The sequence below is a fragment of the Microcaecilia unicolor genome, unplaced genomic scaffold (assembly GCF_901765095.1).
Source record: "Microcaecilia unicolor unplaced genomic scaffold, aMicUni1.1, whole genome shotgun sequence".
Taxonomy (NCBI): Eukaryota; Metazoa; Chordata; class Amphibia; order Gymnophiona; family Siphonopidae; genus Microcaecilia; species Microcaecilia unicolor.
Window position 1 is genome coordinate 80,457 of NW_021963299.1, and position 18,834 is coordinate 99,290.

Genomic DNA, 18,834 nt, shown 5'->3' on the forward strand with positions numbered 1-18,834 from the left:
TTTCAAGGAGGTTCTCTCAATCTAACCTCCACTTGGGTTTTACACACACCCTTCAAACAGAAAAAAAAACCCCACCCATCGCTTTCGTCACAGCCTGTACAGCTCCACTTCCGGCGCTGTCGAGTGACGTCACCAGCAACTACCCAATGGTGAGGTCGCGCGCCGGTGGGAAGCGCCATTTTTTTTTGGCAGAACGCTTTTGCGGCGTGTTGTTTTGTCCTGTCGTCTGCAGGACAATTTTTTCCCCCCTCTTCCTTTTCTTAGGAGGAGATAACTGCTCTGCGTCATGGTAAGTGCAAAACCTACATGGAGTTTTCCCCGTTAGGCTCTCGTTTCACGCTGCAGCTCAGACTGCCCTGTTCTCGGTGTCTGCGCCTGGGGGGGGGATGGGTGATGTTGAGAGCTTGTGCGTGGCCTGGTCAGGTCCCGCAGCTTTACCATTTTTCTGAGCGCGTCAAAAATACGCAAATTATATGCACCATATATGCACATGGATAGCTCCCATAATAATACCCATTTTTGCCTTCTGTTTATTACATTTACTTGAGTTGTACCATATGGCTCCAGAAAAAGGAGGACACATTGATCCAGTACAGGTTTTGCTTCCATTGAAAGCAATGGAAGTAAAACCCAGACTGGCTCAATCTGGCCTCCTTTTTCTGGAGCCATAAAACTCCTTCCAAATGAAAAGACGACCTGGAGAAGTTGATGCTGTTTCCGATGATGATACAAAATAAACTGGGCTGCCGTTTTTTTTTTTTTTAAGTTTGTGGTTAAAATTGTTTCATTATTTTTGTGTTAATCAGTATGGCATTAGCAAAGTATTCACACATTGAGCCTGCAAATAGGTGGGAAAATGTGGGATACAAATGCAATAAATAAATAAAATAAATGTTTGAAGTACACAAAAGTATCATAAGTAAATTGGGTGATCATGTACGAATTCTTATAGAGGATCCTGCAGACCTCAAGTTAATTGATACATGTGAAGTGAAATTGATAGGACCTTTTCACTAAGATATGTATAGATATATATAATAAAGGGTTTGGACTTAGAAAGGAAGTGGTTTTATTCATGTTTGAGCTAAAGTTAATAACCAACACAATATTGGAGAGAGGGAGTGGTTTAATGCCCTCCTACTCAACCCTAATGGGGGTAAAAGATGGGGTGTACTGTAAAATGAAGGGCAAAATGCAAAACAGAGGCAGGGGTTTTATGCAAAATCACTGTAAAACAAGAGTGAATCCAGAATAACATGGTAAAATATGTGATAACACAAATTCTGTATAGATTATCTCAGAATGGCACAAAATGGTGAGCCAGAGGCATAGTGTAGAACAGTGATCTGCAAATGCTATATTGCTTTGGTCAACCTTGACCTGCCTTGAGGGCAGCAGAGCAGAGTGGTGTCAACCAATTGATGGACAAAGTTTGCCCTTTTGCGATTGTGTCAGATGGTGCTATAAAGCTGAAAGATGGGTCTGTTGGGTTTTATCAGGGGTGGACTGACCATTCAGGCAACCAGGCAGTGCCTGAGGGCCCATAGGCTCTGCCCAGTTGAACACCCCCCCCCCCCCCACGGGTCCTACCTTGAAGGTCCGTGTTCTAGTGACATCTGCCGGGGGGGGCGGGGGAACAGGAAAGAACAACTCTTTCTTTCCCGCCGCTGTGTTTTAAAAATGGCTGCTGTTGAGACCTGCGAGACTACTGTGGGAAGTCTCGGCTGCCATTTTGAAAACACAGTGGCACTAAGCAGAATAGTAGTGGGCAGGAAAGAGTAGGGTTCTTTCCTGCCCCCAAAGAAGCCACTAGACCACTAGGGCCTTTCAAGGTAGGACCGGGAAGGGCCCACTAAGGCTCGGGGGACTGTGGTGTGGGAGGGGGCGGCAGCAGCAGGTCACTCTGTCCACCCTGGGTTTTATTGTTCTATAATTTAAATCTTCTAGTCATAAAAGTGTGATTATGTAAATCCTATGAATTGTGAAGTATAGTTTCCCTTCCTGAAGTGTAAAAGGACTTGATGTTTATCTGGCAATTTTTAGAAATCTTTGCGTTCCCCAGCCACTACTTAACTGTACAGAGCCAGTGATAGCCACTATCTGTACAGCTGTATGGATAAACAGAGGCCAGAAAAGGCTAACCTTAAACTATCCATATAACTATATTGGATAGTGGATGAATGTCACCAGCCAGCTGTACAGCAGTAGCACTCGCTGTGTATAGGTATGTTTAATACACAAGTTCTGTTGATAGCATGCTGAATATTTGTAAAATATTCAAATACCACAGCAACATTAAAGCACATGCTGACTGGAAATTTAAATGGGTCTGTATTTTAATACCAAGTTTACTACAAGTTAAATAGGAAACATGGCTCTTATTGTAAATTGCTGGATTTACCTAGACTTGAGGATTTGTCCAAGGCTTTCTGATTTCAGTTGAACATGTGATGAAGGGCTTTTCTGCAGGAGCTTAGTCAAGATCGGGAGGCGGGGCTGGTGGTTAGGAGGCGGGGATAGTGCTGGGCAGACTTATACGGTCTGTGCCAGAGCCGGTCGTGGGAGGCGGGGCTGGTGGTTGGGAGGCAAGGATAGAGCTGGGCAGACTTATACGGTCTGTGCCCTGAAGAACACAGGTACAAATCAAAGTAGGGTATACACAAAAATTAGCACATATGAGTTATCTTGTTGGGCAGACTGGATGGACCGTGCAGGTCTTTTTCTGCCGTCATCTACTATGTTACTATGTGATGTTCTGTCCTATTTCTAATGGAGTTCCTTTTCTGCCAGTTTATAGATTTTATTGTACATCGCTCTGATGTGCCATGTAGTAAGGATGATTTTAGCAAATACCAATAAACAAACAATAAAAACAAAGCCAATAGTGAGCAGTGCTCGTCACTTTTGCTGTGTGGGGTTTTGGGTCTCTAGAATCTGCTTTTATAGAGAGTTAGGTAACAACATTTTACTTGTACATACTCAGGTTTGTATTAATGTGCTTATCATTATTCATCAACTTCATTTTTTGTGTTCCAGAGTTTACCATTAAACCCGAAGCCTTTCCTCAATGGACTGACTGGCAAACCAGTAATGGTCAAGCTGAAGTGGGGTATGGAGTATAAAGGATACTTGGTGTCTGTAGATGGGTACATGAACATGCAGGTATGCTCTTATTTCAGATCTTTGCTGTAATAGAAAATTAAGGTGAGATATACCAGAACATAAGAATTGCCATATTGGGTTAGACTTAAGATCTATCTAGTCCAGTATGCTGCTTCTAACAATGACCAATCCAGATCACACATACCTGACAGAATCCCCCCCCCCCCCCCCAGATAAGCAGTGGCTTTCCCTGGTTCTACCTTAATAATGGTTTGGGGACTTTGCCTCCAGAATTGCCTCCAAACCTTTAAACCCAGCTATGCTAACTGCTTTTACTATATCCACTGGCAAGTTGATCATTGTTTTGCTTTTTTATGTCCGTATTGGATTTTCCATAAATAATACTAAATAGGTTAACAACACAATGTTCCAATTCATTCCCTATACAGAAAGTTATTCCCCCCCCCCCTTCCTCAGCTTTACATTCTGATTAACCTTCAAAGCCTTCTTCCTCACTTAGCTTACAGTAACATAGCAAGTAATGGCAGATAATAACCCACATGGTTCATCTAGTTTGCCCAATAAGCAGCCAGAGCTGCACTCGCCATTTTTCAGGTTACACTTTTTATGATCAAATTCTGGCATCATAAATGAGGCAGTTGGCAATTTGCCATATCATCAACCACATATAGTCAGTTATTTCTGATATAAAACCATTCTTACAGGATTGTAATTTCCAGTTGCAGGTTTGTCAATACTTGATTAAACCAACAATCTATAATGTTGCAAACTGACATTTTACTGGCTATCAGCCTTAAGGTGTCTTCCCATTCCTCTCTGAGATATACTCGTAGCATATGATATGAATGTGACATAAAATACAAAACGCAAAAATATGGCAATGTGAGTGCTGTTCGTATTCTCGACTATAAATTGATCTAATAAGTCATAATCCAGTGATCCATACAAACTCTAAAGAGTGGGTGAATTAAATGTTACATTTGTAACATTCTATTAAACATTGTTTTATATTTAGGGGATATCCTTAAGCATTTAGCGAAACGTGATATAAAATATGCATACTTGTTCTTGATTGGTCCTTGCTATTTTTGGGATACTGACTGTAGAAATCTGCCTGGCTCAGGTCCTACTTCCCAATCACTGGAGTTGCTGTCAAAGCCCACTCCAACCCATATAAATCTGTCTTTCCATAATCAAGACACTGTAGAAGTCTGCCCAGCACTGACTGGCCTTACTTCCCAACTGCTGGAGTTGCTCTGTAAGTACCGCTAAGTTTTGTTCTGATTCCATTTTCTTTCCATTTAGGGATTCTTTATATTTATCCCACACGTTTTGGGGTTTCTTTTATTTGCATTTTAAAAAACTTACATTCAAAGAAAACTTTGAAAATAAATCCTGAAAATATACAAACTAAAGGAAAAAAAATTACATACTACAGTCCACATAAGTGAAAAAAGGGACCACAATAAAGCAAATTCAGAGGAAGCTAGGCTAATACAAGAAATCAAAGGAAATCAAGAGAAAAACTGGTTGCTAAAAATTCACAGGGCCTAACTAAGAAGTAGTGGCCTAGAGACACTTTTAACCTCAAGAAAAAATTGCAACTGCAAGGGTTCATAAAAGGAAAACGGTTGAAAATCCGCCCCCAAATTCAAAACTGACTGATGCAAAGTCAAAAACCTCTTCAGCCTTATTTGTGTCCATCTAGAAACATCAGGGAACACTATCACCCATGAAAGTCACATTTCTAAGCCTATAATAAAGTCTCAATATCCATTCTTTATCTTGCAAAAATACAAAGGAAACTAATAAAGTAATCTCCCAATTATTTCATAATCTGACATCTCCGAGATATCAGAAACATCTAGAGATTTTTATCAGCTTTAGGTAAAGTCAAGTAATAACATTTTTTTGAACTGGAGGCATATTTGCATCAGGCAACTTCAACACTATTGTCAGAAACGTCTGAAAAATTCCTTAGAACCCAATCTGGCAACTGGAAAGTTTTTAAAAACTTCAGATTTAAATTTCTACTTGTGTTCTCCAAAGTTTCAGTTTTCATCATCATTAAAGACCTATTTGCAACTTTGTTGAGAGATAATAGATTTCACATCAGAAACTGACTTTCCTACCTTCTCAATTCTTGAGGCATGTTGAGTAGCAAGTTCCAGAGTGTAGAAAATTTGGCAGTTGAAGTCAAAGAAATAGTAACAAAATTGAGTATTTCCCACTCACTTTTGAATTCCTTCGCTATTTTTCTCTGCTCTCCAGGAGGGTATTCCAGGCATCTGTTACCCTCTCCATGAAAAAATATTTCCTGGCGTTACTCCTAAGTTGACCACCCGTAGCCTTAATTCATATCCTCTAGTTCCTGTCCCTGGAAAAGATTGGTTTGTATATTAATATCTTTCAAACTGGCATGTGTTTGCAAGTTCCACCACTGTTCATAGAGTTCCTGTATTCTCTTCATCTTCCCAAGTGAGTCATGCACTTAACCTCGGCATACTATAGACAGATTTAGTTGTCGATCGAATTTTGGCTTTGATGCTGAAATCAGCCCCACATCCTTTTTCTGCCCGATTGGCCATGCTTTCGGTTTCAGCCAGAAATGACCATGTGCTTTCGTTAGAAGCCAAAAATATGTACTTTGTCCTGTGTGCCTCCCTGTGTATATACTATATAAACCACTTTGAATGTAGTTGCAAAAACCACAGAAAGGCGGTATATCAAATCCTATTTCCCTTCCACCTATAGGCCCCCGGGCCTATTTTACAATCCTTGGTAGTCTAGGGGGTGTAGTGAGGCAGGAAAGATCCTCATTTACTACTACTTAACATTTCTAGAGCGCTACTAGGGTTTCGCAGCACTGTACAGTTTAACAAAGAAGGACAGTCCCTGCTCAAAGGAGCTTACAATCTAAAGGACGAAATGTCAAGTTGGGGCAGTCAAGATTTCCTGAATAGAGGTGTAGTGGTTAGGTGCCGAAGGCGACATTGAAGAGGTGGGCTTTGAGCAAGGATTTGAAGATGGGCAGGGAGGGGGCCTGGCGTATGGGCTCAGGGAGTTTATTCCAAGCATGGGGTGAGGCGAGGCAGAAAGGGTGGAGCCTGGAGTTGGCGGTGGTGGAGAAGGGTACTGAGAGGAGGGATTTGTCTTACTTACTCCTCATTGTGGCTGTACTCTTAAAATGACTGCCATGACTACAGCACCAGGAATTGTAAAGGTAACCGGGGGGGGGGGGGGGAGGTTACTGCAATTGCAACTACTGCAATAATCTTGCACAATAGTTTATAAGGTAAATAGTGGTCCAAATAAATGCTTTTGATACAAAATTTTAGCAGGAATTTAAGCCTGTGGAGTTATGCCAGCTGTTGGTGCAAAGTCAGCAACTGTAAAATCACTGTGGCTTTCTGCTTCAGTTTTCATGAGCTGTGGTCCATCTGTGGATGTTAGTTTGCGTGGAGGTAAAATATGGCTGTCCTTATTTAAATTATTATATTCTGGCCTGGATACTGTGGGTTTAGTAGAGGGATGCAGACTGCAAGCTTTGACAATCCCTAGTGGCCCTCACTGGTTCATATTCATACAACCAAACTTGAGTTTTCAGCTTCAGCCAAAACAGATGATGAGTTTCAGCTACAGTTTGGGTTTCAGCTGAAAGCTTTCAAACAGTTTCTATGGCAGTTCAGTTTTGGTCAGCCTCTAACCAAATTTCATTGTGGACATTGCCCTCTTAAAGTGAGGGTTCCTCCTCTACCCTTTTCCAGCATCTAGGCTGCAGTACTTAGATACCTCACTAGGTGTCTTTTTCTTCTCTACTCCTGGCATGACCCAATTTAACAGGAAGACTCCTATACTTTGACCCCCCCCCCCCCCCGCACCTTTTCAAGTGATTCTTGAATTAAGATCTCTTATCACATGTTCACCATACATACCTAAAGGTTCCCTGCTATCCCCAGAAATGCCAAAACACCTGACTCCCCCTTTCCAAATACCTTGAGCAAAGGCTTAGGTGTATATTTCCATCTGAATATCATTTTAAACCCATTTTCAGCCATATTAGTGGCCAAGGACCCCTTCAGTAATCCCTCATGTTTCTTTGCTTGTCTCATTATAGTTTATATACCCTGTCCTTTATATAAAAATGTAAATCAAGATGGTTCACAATTAAAACAGTTTCAAGTTTCTTTATTACAAGGTATACCTCCCATCAAAGCTGTCTGAGTGGGTTACATAATCAAAATAAATCTATATAATGAAAAGAATTCCATTCAGATAAAGATAAAAAAAAAGTGTAAAGCACTACACACACAGTCAAGAAAAAGCAGCTTCAAAGAAGAGGGGTTTCATGTCCATTTCAAATTTAGCTAGGGAATCCTATTGGTGAATATTTAAAGGGAAGAGTATTCCAAAGACTGGGGGCCATTACAGAAAAACTTTTTTCGAATAACATCACATTGAATGTGTTTAACTGTAGAGTAAATGTAGGTGTTGGGATGCAGGGGGTGTATATGGAGTCGGTAACTGAGAAGGAAATGCTAGAAGATTAGTCTGAAGGATCTTAAATACTAAGAGGGTAATCTTGTAGGAGATACGTTGAGACAGGCAACCAGTGCACCTCACAGAGAAATGGTGTGACACGATCATATTTTCATGCTCCTTTAACAAGGTTTATGGCAACATTCTGAAGTAAGCAATAGATATCGGAGGCCCAAAGGCTGTGATAGCATTACAATAATCCATTGTGCTAATGACCAATGTATGAGTCAGTGTCTCCAGTGCTGTCAGAGAAGATTTCACATTAATTGAATCTGACTAAGTTTGTAAAAGCAGCGTTGTATAGCAGACAAAAGTTCAGTCTGGAAAGTGCATCATAGCAATTTATAGTCTGCTATACAAAAAGCTGAATTCATTAAAAAAAAAAAACCCAAACTTTAAGAATCCAGGAAATAAAAAGGTATTTAATGCTTAAATATATAAAACTTCCCCGTTCACTGTATCAGGCAGGCAATATTTCACTCATACTGCTCTCTTCCAAAATACTTTTTCTTCAGCGTTCTCTATCAGATCTAAACCAGGAAAAAGAACCAAATTTTTCAGAGGACCGCAACAACCCATCTAGCAGTATCTAATATAACCTTCAAATCCTCCTCCAATATTTTGGGATCTGTTTAGACTGCATGAAGCATTCTATACTGCTATTTATACTCCGCTTGATGTCTAATTAGGATTTGAGGTGGAATTACAATTTAAAAAGTATATACAAAATCACAATATTAGTTCCCAACCAATAAACTACAATTAAAATTAAAAACTAGAAGTCTCTCATTAGGAAGTATATAGGTTTCACACGTCTTTCGTATTAGAATACAGATAAAGTTTTAAAGTCCTTCCAAAAGTAAAATCTGTAATTTGCCTGATTTGTCTAGAGGGTCCTTTTGCTAAGGCGTGCCAACAGATTTAGCACACACTAACCATTAGCGCACACTAAATTATAAGATGCCCTTTATTTATTAGGATTTATTTACCGCCTTTTTGAAGGAATTAGGAGTAACCTAGTTGTTAGTGCAGTGGACTTTGATCCTGGGGAACTGAGATCGATTCCCACTGCAGCTCCTTGTGTCTCTGGGCAAGTCACTTAACCCTCCATTGCCCCTGGTACAAAATAAGTACCTGAATATATGTAAACCGCTTTGAAAGTAGTTGCAAAAACCTCAGAAAGGCAGTATATCAAGTCCCATTTCCCTTATTTAGTGCACGCTAAATCTGTTAGTTCGCCTTAGTAAAAGCACCCCTAGATATACTATTCCAAATTTTGGCTCCTTGATAAGAAACAAATTGCTCAAACATTGATTTAGATGTTATTTTTCACATGTGGGAAACCTAAAGTTCAAAAGTCTTGAATACTGAGACTTAAAACAGGAATTAGGAATGTTTAATAAACCTGTCAAATCTGTTGGAGACTTGCTGTAAAGTGACATATACGCCAGGCAAATCAGTTGACAGCCAGTGCACGTCTGTAAGAGGAGGAGTTAAACTTTAGACAGCGGCGTAGCCAGACCTCGAGGTGGAAGGGAGGGGGGACATGTTGGTCACCCCCCCCCCCCCCCCCCGACTGCTGTAACTTCTTGGCTGGCAGGGGTCCCCAACTCTCGCCAGCTGAAGCACCGCCACCACAAATATCTTGGCTGGTGGAGGTCCCAAACCCCAGCCAGCTGAAGACTTCATCCAGCCCTGCTGTCTGTTCCCCTCACGTCCATCACGCTCCTTTTAGTGGAACTGAACATGCTCAATTTCACTAAAAAGAGCGTGTCCAATGTGGAGAAGAGACAGCAGGGCAGGCCGTGCGGTGGCACCAGAGACCAGGGCTGGATGGTCTTCAGGTGGAGGGGGTTGGGGACCCCCCGCCAGCGAACCGGGGACCCAGAGCAAAATTTTTTTTTTGGGGGGGGGGGGGGGAGGCCCCTGTGGCCCCACCTAGCTACGCCATTATAGACAGGCCAAAAACTAACTTGGCTGCTGTATTTTGAAGTAGTTGCAGTCTCTTCTGTAATTCCACTGTAACTCTGCTATACAGAGTTGCAGTACTCCAGCTGTGGAAGTAAAATTGACTGTTATAATTATAAAACTATTTGTTTGCTCAATGAAGAATGACTTGATTTAAGTTGTCTTAACCCCCCCCCCCCCCCCCCCAAAAAAAAAAAAAAAAAGATTTTTTTTTTTTAGCTAAATTTTCTGAACCTTGAAAATAAGATGGGAATTGAATGCCTTATAGATTCTAGATATTCCTCCTGTACTGGGCCCTTTCACCAAATTCTGTTCTATTGGGGTCTCTTCCATCGCAAGGTTCTTCTAGGCTCAAGTGCTGATCCTGCCAGTCTTGAAATTTGTCCCTCAACTAATCAGAGGCTTCCTTGTCATCAAGCAGATGAAGCCATTACGTATGGGTTATGTCCATTAACCAGCAGGGGAGATAGAGAGCACTCAAACTTTCACAGTGCCCTCTTGGCTAGCTAGCTCCACTGCCTCTTCAGTATTCTCTATCTCCCCTAGCAGGGTGGCTGCAGCTTGTTCGAGCTCCAGAAAAATCTGCCGGGAGGTGGTTCCTGGCTTGCCAGTTGTTAACCGGGGTGTTGGAGGCTATAGCAGCTTCACTTTAAAGGCACATAGGTTAGCCCTTTCCCTGCCTTACCCATACCTCTGTGGATGTGGACATATTGCCTTGCTTTCCCTGTCCTTTCCCACCAACAGTGGATGCAGGCATATAGGTTCGCCCTTTCCCTGCCTTTCCCACTCATCTGAGCCTCCGGAGTCTTCAATACCTCTGCTTTCCTCACAGCTTTAAAAAAAAAAAAAAAGAACAGAGGTTTTTTTACCTGATTTTCAGCAGGATCGTAGTTGTACACTAGATCCTTTGAGGTAAGAGTGTTTTCCAACTCCTCCGGGATGGGCCCGCGATCGGGGCGATTTTGGCGCGAAACCGCCATTTTGGATTTTACCGCCGTTTTTCGGCGATGGCTGCGGACAATGTAAAGCGCTGTTCCACTTGTGGCAAGCGCAAATCAGCAGCAGGGCTCTGTAAATCGTGCTGTACTGGCGTAGGAGCCGGCCCGAGCATGGCGAGCGATGTTTCTTCCCGCTCTGAGCTGGCAGCGGGCGCCATTTTGCTTACACCGCATGGCGCGGCCTCCGTGGACACGGAGAGACCTGAGCCGAGTGGGGCACCTCGAGATGAGGTTATTTCAGGAGTGGCTGGCACCGGACAGGATTTGGGTGCCCAGGGTGAGATTTTCTCCCCGGATTTTGTGCTTTTGCTGCATAAAGCATACATGATGAAAAGAGCCCTTCCTCAGGGGTCGCCTGAGGCTCCTCTGATTGCCCCCCCGATGGATTCTGGCCTGGGACTGCCCAGTGAGGTTTTTTTCCCGGATGCTTGGCCTAAAGATAAGAGCAGAAGGGTTAATTCCCCTTCAGATTGTGGTGCACCTTCCCCCCCCCCCCCCCATGGTCGGGGTGTGAGGATTCGGAGAACTCTGACAGACGTTCTTGGTCTGAGGAACCAGAGTCAGGTGCAGATTTACCACAGGATCTGGATGATCCCTCCGCGGTGAGGATTTTCCACCGTGATGAGCTGCCAGCGCTTATTTCAGATACCCTGCAGGCCCTCTCGATTGAAGATCCTGACAGTGGCATGGCCTCCTCGGGTAATCCCAGGATGGCTAGTACCAAGAAAGTTGCTCGGGCCTTCCCTTTGCATGACTCCATCCTAGAGCTTGTTTCGGCTCAGTGGGCTGACCCCGAGGGACCTTTAAGAGTTTCCAGGGCTATGGGGCAGTTATACCCTCTGCGTGAGGGACATTTGGCTCGTTTTCAAATGCCTACAGTGGATGCCCTAGTCACTGCGGTGACAAAGAGAACTACCCTCCCTGTTGAAGGAGGTGTTGCCCTGAAGGATGTTCAAGACCGTAGGCTGGAAACAGCATTGAAACGGTCCTTTGAAATTGCAGGTCTCACTGTTCGGGTGTCTGCATGCAGCTGTTATGCTGTTAGAGCCTGCCTAGCTTGGCTGCAACAGGCAGTGGCTCAGGCCGGAGATGGAGCGGAGCCCTTCTTGGATGTGGCTCCGCGGATGGAGGTGGCCTTGTCCTTTCTGGCTGATGCCCTTTATGACCTTGTCAGAGCTTCGGCTAAACAAATGGCAGTAGCAGTGGCGGCTCGCCGTCGTCTGTGGCTACGACACTGGGCAGCGGACATGGCCTCTAAGCAAAGGTTGGTGAAGTTGCCTTTTCAAGGACTTCTCCTATTTGGTGAGGAGTTGGAGAAAATTGTGAAAGGCCTGGGTGATCCTAAACCCCAGCGCTTGCCCGAAGATAGGCAGAGGCCTTCCTCTAAGGGCCAGGCGGTCCACTCCTCGTACAGACCTCGCTTCCGTGAAGCTAGAAGATACCGCCCGGGGCGTTCTGCTGGGTTCACTTCACGTGCCCGTGGTCAGCAGAGGAACTCCTTTCGCTCGGACAAGCGTTCCGCAGCCGGTGGCTCAAGACCAGGAGTTCAGGGGCGACCCTCTCAATGATGGTGCGCCGGCCCTCTCCTCGATGCCTGTCATCGGAGGACGGCTTTCCCTCTTTGCCGAGGAGTGGGCCAAGATTTCCTCAGATCAGTGGGTTCTGGACCTGATCAGAGATGGATACAGAATAGAATTCAACGCCCCAGTAAGAGACGTGTTTGTGGAGTCCCGATGCGGTTCTGCCGTCAAACGGGCGGCGGTGGAGGAGACTTTGCAAGGTCTGATTCTGTTAGGGGCTGTGACCCCGGTGCCTCCCGCCGAGCAAGGCTGCGGCCGATACTCCATCTACTTTGTGGTGCCGCGAAAAGGTGGGAAAACAATCTTCAGGATTCATGTTTAGTTTAAATTTAGGAGGATGTGTTCATTCCCTCCAGTGTGTTGGGAGGATGTGTGATTCCCTCCAGGAGGCGAGTGTGTTCCCCTCCAGTTCTATAAATAGGAGGATGAGTTCATTCCCTCCAGGAGGATGTGCATTCCCTCCTTTATGAGTTCATGCCCTTGTGATGGGCCATCGTTCGCTGTGAGGAAAGCTCTTGTGATTCCCATTGCGGTTTGCCATACTGCTTTGGAAGCTTCAAATACTGAAGAGGCAGTGGAGCTAGCTAGCCAAGAGGGCACTGTGAAAGTTTGAGTGCTCTCTATCTCCCCTGCTGGTTGATGGACATAACCCATACGTAATGGCGTCATCTGCTATGACTAAAGGAAAGAAAATTACCAAGGTAAGAACCTAATTTCCCCTTCCTTCGACTGCTAGCTGTGCTCTAAGCTAATTTTACACTAAACTCTAAAATGCTAAACTAGATCCTAAAACAGTTTTTATATGAAATCCTAAACAGACTTTAAAGGCTACACTTGTCTAAACTGACCTTGCTAAGTCAGTAATTTAATTTTTAAAAAGACAATGAAATTACTTCTTAAACCTCGAGTTTACCTTTTCCCAAGTTTGTGTTCAATTTCCTAGCAGGTACGATACAAGTAAAGTTTTCTTCCCTTCAGCAGATGGAGTGGCCTAGTGGTTAGGGTGGTGGACTTTGGTCCTGAGGAACTGAGTTCAATTCCCACTTCAGGCACAGGCAGCTCCTTGTGACTCTGGGCAAGTCACTTAACCCTCCATTGCCCCATGTAAGCCGCATTGAGCCTGCCATGAGTGGGAAAGCGCAGGGTACAAATGTAACAAAAATAAAATCTTCTCTCAACCTCTTCAGGACTGTCACTCCTGTTGCAGCCATCTTCAGCTTAGCAGTTTAGTAAACCACTGGCAGAGTTTATTGCAGCCTAGCATCCAATCCCCCCCCCCCCCCCCCCACTTGCTCATTCATTCCTTTCTGCAGCCTTACTTCCCAGCTCCTGCTTGCTGTGTGGTGTTGGATGACACATTTCCTGTAGTTTGCATGCTGCTGTATGCAAAAGCCTTTGAGATTTACCATCTTCTTTGTAATCGTTTGCCTTGTTCTGTGTCTCCTGCGTACCACCTCCGCCTCTCCACTCAGTACCAGGTGCACCAAGTTTTTTTCACAGGGAGTGGGGAAGGAGCAATGTACCTACACTTCTATCTATGTTGGTGATGTCTGCAATCCTCCAGTGTTGTTCCTTACCATCTTAAGAATAGAAGGGAAGGGTTCATCTCAGGAGGCAGAGATACAGTCGTGTTATGACTTTATAGAACACTAAATCAAAATTGCACCTCCTTTTGTATAATGTTAATATATCTTTCTGCGAATTTGCTTGGTGTCCACATAAAACTTGAAGGGTTGAATCAACAGACTGGGGCTGTTTGGGCTGTGGTGCTTTGAGGGAGGATACTGGGTGTGAACAAAGCTGAGAAGTATGCTCATCTGCTTAACATCAGTGGCATAGCACCCCTTTACCTTTGCTTGCAGGGATTCTGAAGTCCCGCCAGCCAAATAAATAATCCTGCAGCTCCTCTCCTCATGCTGCTTCCTGAAGGCAGAAGTTAGCACATGCATTCAGCTGCTGATGTTGGGACTTCTTGAACATGCAGCACGAGGAGGGGAGCCACAGTACTGTATTTGGCTGGTGGGGCCCTGGCATCCCTGCCAGCAAAGGTATGTTTGGTGCGGAGAGAAGGGGAGGGAGCAATGTGTTGCTTCTCCAGTCTCTCTCTCTCCTTCTAGTCCCCCCATGGGTCATCATCTCTCCCTCCAACTCCTGGGTCCAATACCTCTTCCTGCCTGCCCCTAGTCAAGTACAACAGCACCTCCATCTCTCTATCCCTGGGTCCAGCACCTCTCTTCCCCCCCCCCCCATCCATTTCCACATTCTTTTGAACCCCCCCCCCCCTTTCCCCTTCCATCCTCTCCTGGTTCCAGTATCTTTCTCCCCTTTCCAGTTCCAGTGTTCTCCTCCTTTCCTCCCCCATCTTCCTGGTTCCAGCATCCATCCTCTTAAATCAGCCTGCCTTTGTGCTTTGGACCTTCCCTGTAATGGGCCCTACCATAAGGGAAACAGAAAGTTGTGTCAGTGATGGCGTGACACATCATAAGGAAGGCCCAAAGCCCTGAGGCAGGCTGAGTGGAGGAGTGGCCTAGTGGATAGTGCAATGAGTTGCAGACCTGGGGAACCGGATTCGATTCCCACTGCTGCCTAATGGTCAGCAGGGGTTGAGATCAGAGGGAACCAGGTTCAGTTCCTGCTGCATCTATATGTGACCCTGGGCAAATCACTTAGCCCTCCATTGAGGTACAATATACTACTTGATTGTGAGCCCATTAGCGACAGTTCAGGTACCTGTATAATTGTATGTAAATTGCCTCGACTACTGCTTGAATGAAGTATATCAAATTAATAAACAAAATGAACAAAGTATTGCCACCACTGGTGGCCTGGGGCCAGATGCTGGAACTGGGCTGGTGGTGAAAGAAGTGCTGGACCCAAGGAGAGTGATGCAGGCACCTGGAGTGGCCTGGTAAGCGTCCGGGGCTTGCAGCTGGGGAGACTTAGCCTCCCCAAGCCTCATATTCTGGGCACCTGTGGTGGTGCTCCCCTCCACTTACAAACTTGGTTAGCAGTAATGGAAGGAGTGGTGTGAGTGAATATGTCAGTTTCTCATCCCCTATCATCAATATCCTGCCTCCTTTTCTTGAACTCATCACTAAGATTCTTTCGGCAAATTAAAAAAAAAAGACAAATGTGCAGAAACATAACATTAAAAGCAATTCTGTATAAAGTAAAATAAAAATTGATATGCAAAACCTGGTGCTGCAGTATTTTGTAATTCTTGCTGAATGAAATCAAAAGCAGTGCTTAAAAGTCATAGGCTAAAAAAAGGATGGACACAATGATGGACCAGGTCACTTTTTTTTAGCGGATCTTGATTTGAAAATTGCACCAGATCCATTACAATTCTTAATACATTTCAATATTTCCATAAGTCATATTTCAAGGCTATTTTTTCTCTTTCTAAAGCTTGCAAACACAGAAGAATACATAGATGGGGCATTGTCTGGACATCTCGGTGAAGTTTTGATCAGGTAATTCTGCATCCAACCATTTTATTCATGTACCTTGAGTATTTGGCTTTGGTAAAAATGAGTAATCTAAAATCCAAACTGTCACTACTGGTGTTATCTGAATCTGTTTTTATGAAAATTTAAGCCCAATAATTGTATAGGGACTTCAAATTGCCAATTATAGTTCTTATTTCAGTTGTTTAAGGCCATAATATATGTACGAATTCCATGGGATTGTGTAATTATCTCTGAACAATGAACAGCTGAAATAGCATTGGGACATTTTTAGAAAAAGCATATTTCCTTAAGAAAAGGTATGCGTGCTAGAGCATAGGAGGACTTCCATTCTTAGGTGTTTATAAATTCTAAATTTCAGTGTTTATTTTTTAGTTCATTAGGGCTCTTTGAGGGTGCAAGGGGAAGTGGTGTTTTTCTGGTATTTATTGGATAAACACCTATTTTATTTTATGATTTGCATTAGTATACCCTAGATAGCATCAACAAGATGGATCCATTAGTTACCAGAGGAAATCTTTAAAGCACAAATCTCAAGCTCAGACTCAACAAGGACCCACCCATTTCTCAGCATAAAGTCTGCCTCAGGAATCACAAAAAAACCTCTCCCATCTGTATGCAAAATGCAGACTACAGTCGGTAAACATCCAGCAAGGCCCTGTCCTTAGTGCTTTCATGTGTTTCTTTGGCAAGCACCTTGCTGGATGTTTACTGACTGTAGCCTGCATTTTGCATACAGAGGAGAGAGGGCTTTTTTTTTTGTGACTCCTTAGGCAGACTTTATGCTGAAAATTGGGTCCTTGTGCTTTAATAAAGATTTTCCTTTGGCAACTACTGGATCCATCTTGTTACTACTACTACTACTTAACATTCCTAAAGCGCTACTAGGGTTACGCAGCGCTGTACAATTTAACATAGAGGGACGGTCCCTGCTCAAGGAGCTTACAATCTAAGAGACAAGTGAACGGACAGTCCGAGAGGGGCTGTCAAATTGGGGCAGTCTGGATTTAGTGAATGGTAAGAGTTAGGTGCCGAATGCAGCATTGAAGAGGTGGGTTTTAAGCAAAGACTTGAAGATGGGCAGGGAGGGGGCTTGGCGTAAGGGCTCAGGAAGGTTGTTCCAAGCATAGGGTGAGGCGAGGCAGAATGAGCGGAGCCTGGAGTTGGCGGTGTTGGAGAAGGGTACAGAGAGGAGGGATTTGTCTTGTGAACGGAGGTTACGGGCGGGAACATAGGGAGAGATGAGGGAGGAGAGGTAGTGAGGGGCAGCAGACTGAATGCATTTGTAGGTAAGAAGGAGAAGCTTGAATTGAATGCAGTATCTGATTGGAAGCCAGTGAAGTGACCTGAGGAAGAGGGGTGATATGAGTAAATCGGTTTTGGCGGAATATGAGACGTGCCGCAGAATTCTGAACAGATTGAAGGGGGGATAGATGGCTAAGTGGGAGGCCAGTGAGGAGTAAGTTGCAGTAGTCAAGGCGAGAGGTAATGAGAGCATGGACGAGAGTTCGGGTGGTGTGTTCTACAGAGGAGGCCTATTGCAACATCCAATATTTTTTGTTCTATTCTTTGTTGGATTATGTAAGGTTTTTTAAAAATTCCTCTACTTTATTGTTGAGTTTGTTCACGGCCTTGCTATGTTCCTCATGAAAAGGTGGCATACTAACAACAAAATATACAAGTTTACTGCTTAATATCTAAAATCAGAGACGTTAAATAGAAGTGAACTGAGGAGTACTACATGTGTTTAAGGCTTTTCTCTCATTCTGTCTTGGGGGTCTCTGAAAATCAGGCCTTTAGCTAGTTTTTATTCCCATTTTGAATTAAACACTAAGTATGTAAATGTTTTTCTGTTTGCAGATGTAACAATGTTTTGTATATTCGAGGTGTAGAAGAGGAAGAGGAGGATGGAGAAATGAGAGAATAACATCTTCAAAATATTCAACATTTTTTTGTATATTTCCAGCTGAAACAATATATTTTGACTTGTGCTGAGACTAGTTCTGTTCTAGTTTATTTTGGTTTATGTAATAAAGACTTTAATTTTTTTTCACAGTGTAAAGCCTTCATGAATACATAACAGTGCATGTACAGTAAATACAGTAAACTGTCATAAGTTGTTAGAAGTTATCAAACTCACTATGATTTAAAATGCACTTCAATTAACTTGCCTTTTGCTCCCACCCTTCTCACAATCTGCTGTTTAGAATCCTCAGGGGGGGAGGGAGAATTACTTTATAACAATCATGTGACTGATTCTTACATAGGACAGCTTTTTAGCTGGGAGGAGGCTTTTCTTAATGATCTGACTTTAAACTGCATTGTATTGAAAGCTGCATGTGACAAAATTCAGATGTAGAAAATTATGGGAAATTGCTGTCAAACTAAGCATGGATTTACATAGACTGTTGACTAGCTTTCTTAATGAAACTAGTTTACTTTTTCCTGCTATGCATGTATGTGACATTTTTACAGATCACAAATAGATACAGAATATGGAAAATGAATTAGGTTTGATTGCATTATGCTGTTGCTTTTTTATGCCTAGCATGTGTGATCTCATTTAATGGCTGGCAGTTCTCGTTTAATCTTGTTTTAGAGCAGACTTACCTTACCAAACAAGGACATGGTTTGAAAAGCTTTTCTGACTGTAACAAATGTTTTTACAGGGGCTGATCATATACAGAATAAACACCACACCATTCTAAATTTATTAGAAGTTACACAGTAGTGACTCCCATTAACCACACAGAGGCAGGAACTAGATTAAGGTTGGGCACAATTATCAATATTAAATAAAATACCTTGTTCTTGCAGAGATGTTTTTCAAACCTTGTGTAGTATGGTAGGTAGAGAAGAGCTTAGAAGGGTCTTCGGGTCCAAACAGGTTATACAGCCAATTAAGCTGATACTTATTGCTGAATCTTGTGGTAGATTCTCATATCAGCTCCCTAAAAACCTGAATCATAGAAATGTAGAAAAGCAGAGCCAAAACTAGATGGGAGAGGAAGGTTGTGCCTGATTGTGATGCTCATCCTCGATAATAAAGGTAAAACAGAATTTAACAAAAAATAAATTAGTAACAGGCCAACACCTACCTGGACTGGGCCTTGGCTTGAGATGATAGTGATCCTAAAAGCTATCTGTTAATTGTTAGTG

The 18,834-nt window shown here is 43.3% G+C and overlaps 1 protein-coding gene across 1 annotated transcript; it reads left to right on the plus strand.

Moving 5' to 3' along the window:
* Positions 1 to 161: 161 nt before the first annotated feature.
* LOC115459156 (small nuclear ribonucleoprotein F) lies at positions 162 to 17,730 on the plus strand. The gene is made up of 4 exons (XM_030189030.1): positions 162 to 289; positions 3,037 to 3,162; positions 15,617 to 15,681; positions 17,536 to 17,730. Exons 1-4 carry the CDS (start codon positions 287 to 289, stop codon positions 17,600 to 17,602), a joined length of 261 nt encoding a protein of 86 aa, XP_030044890.1. The 5' UTR covers positions 162 to 286; the 3' UTR covers positions 17,603 to 17,730.
* Positions 17,731 to 18,834: the final 1,104 nt, after the last annotated feature.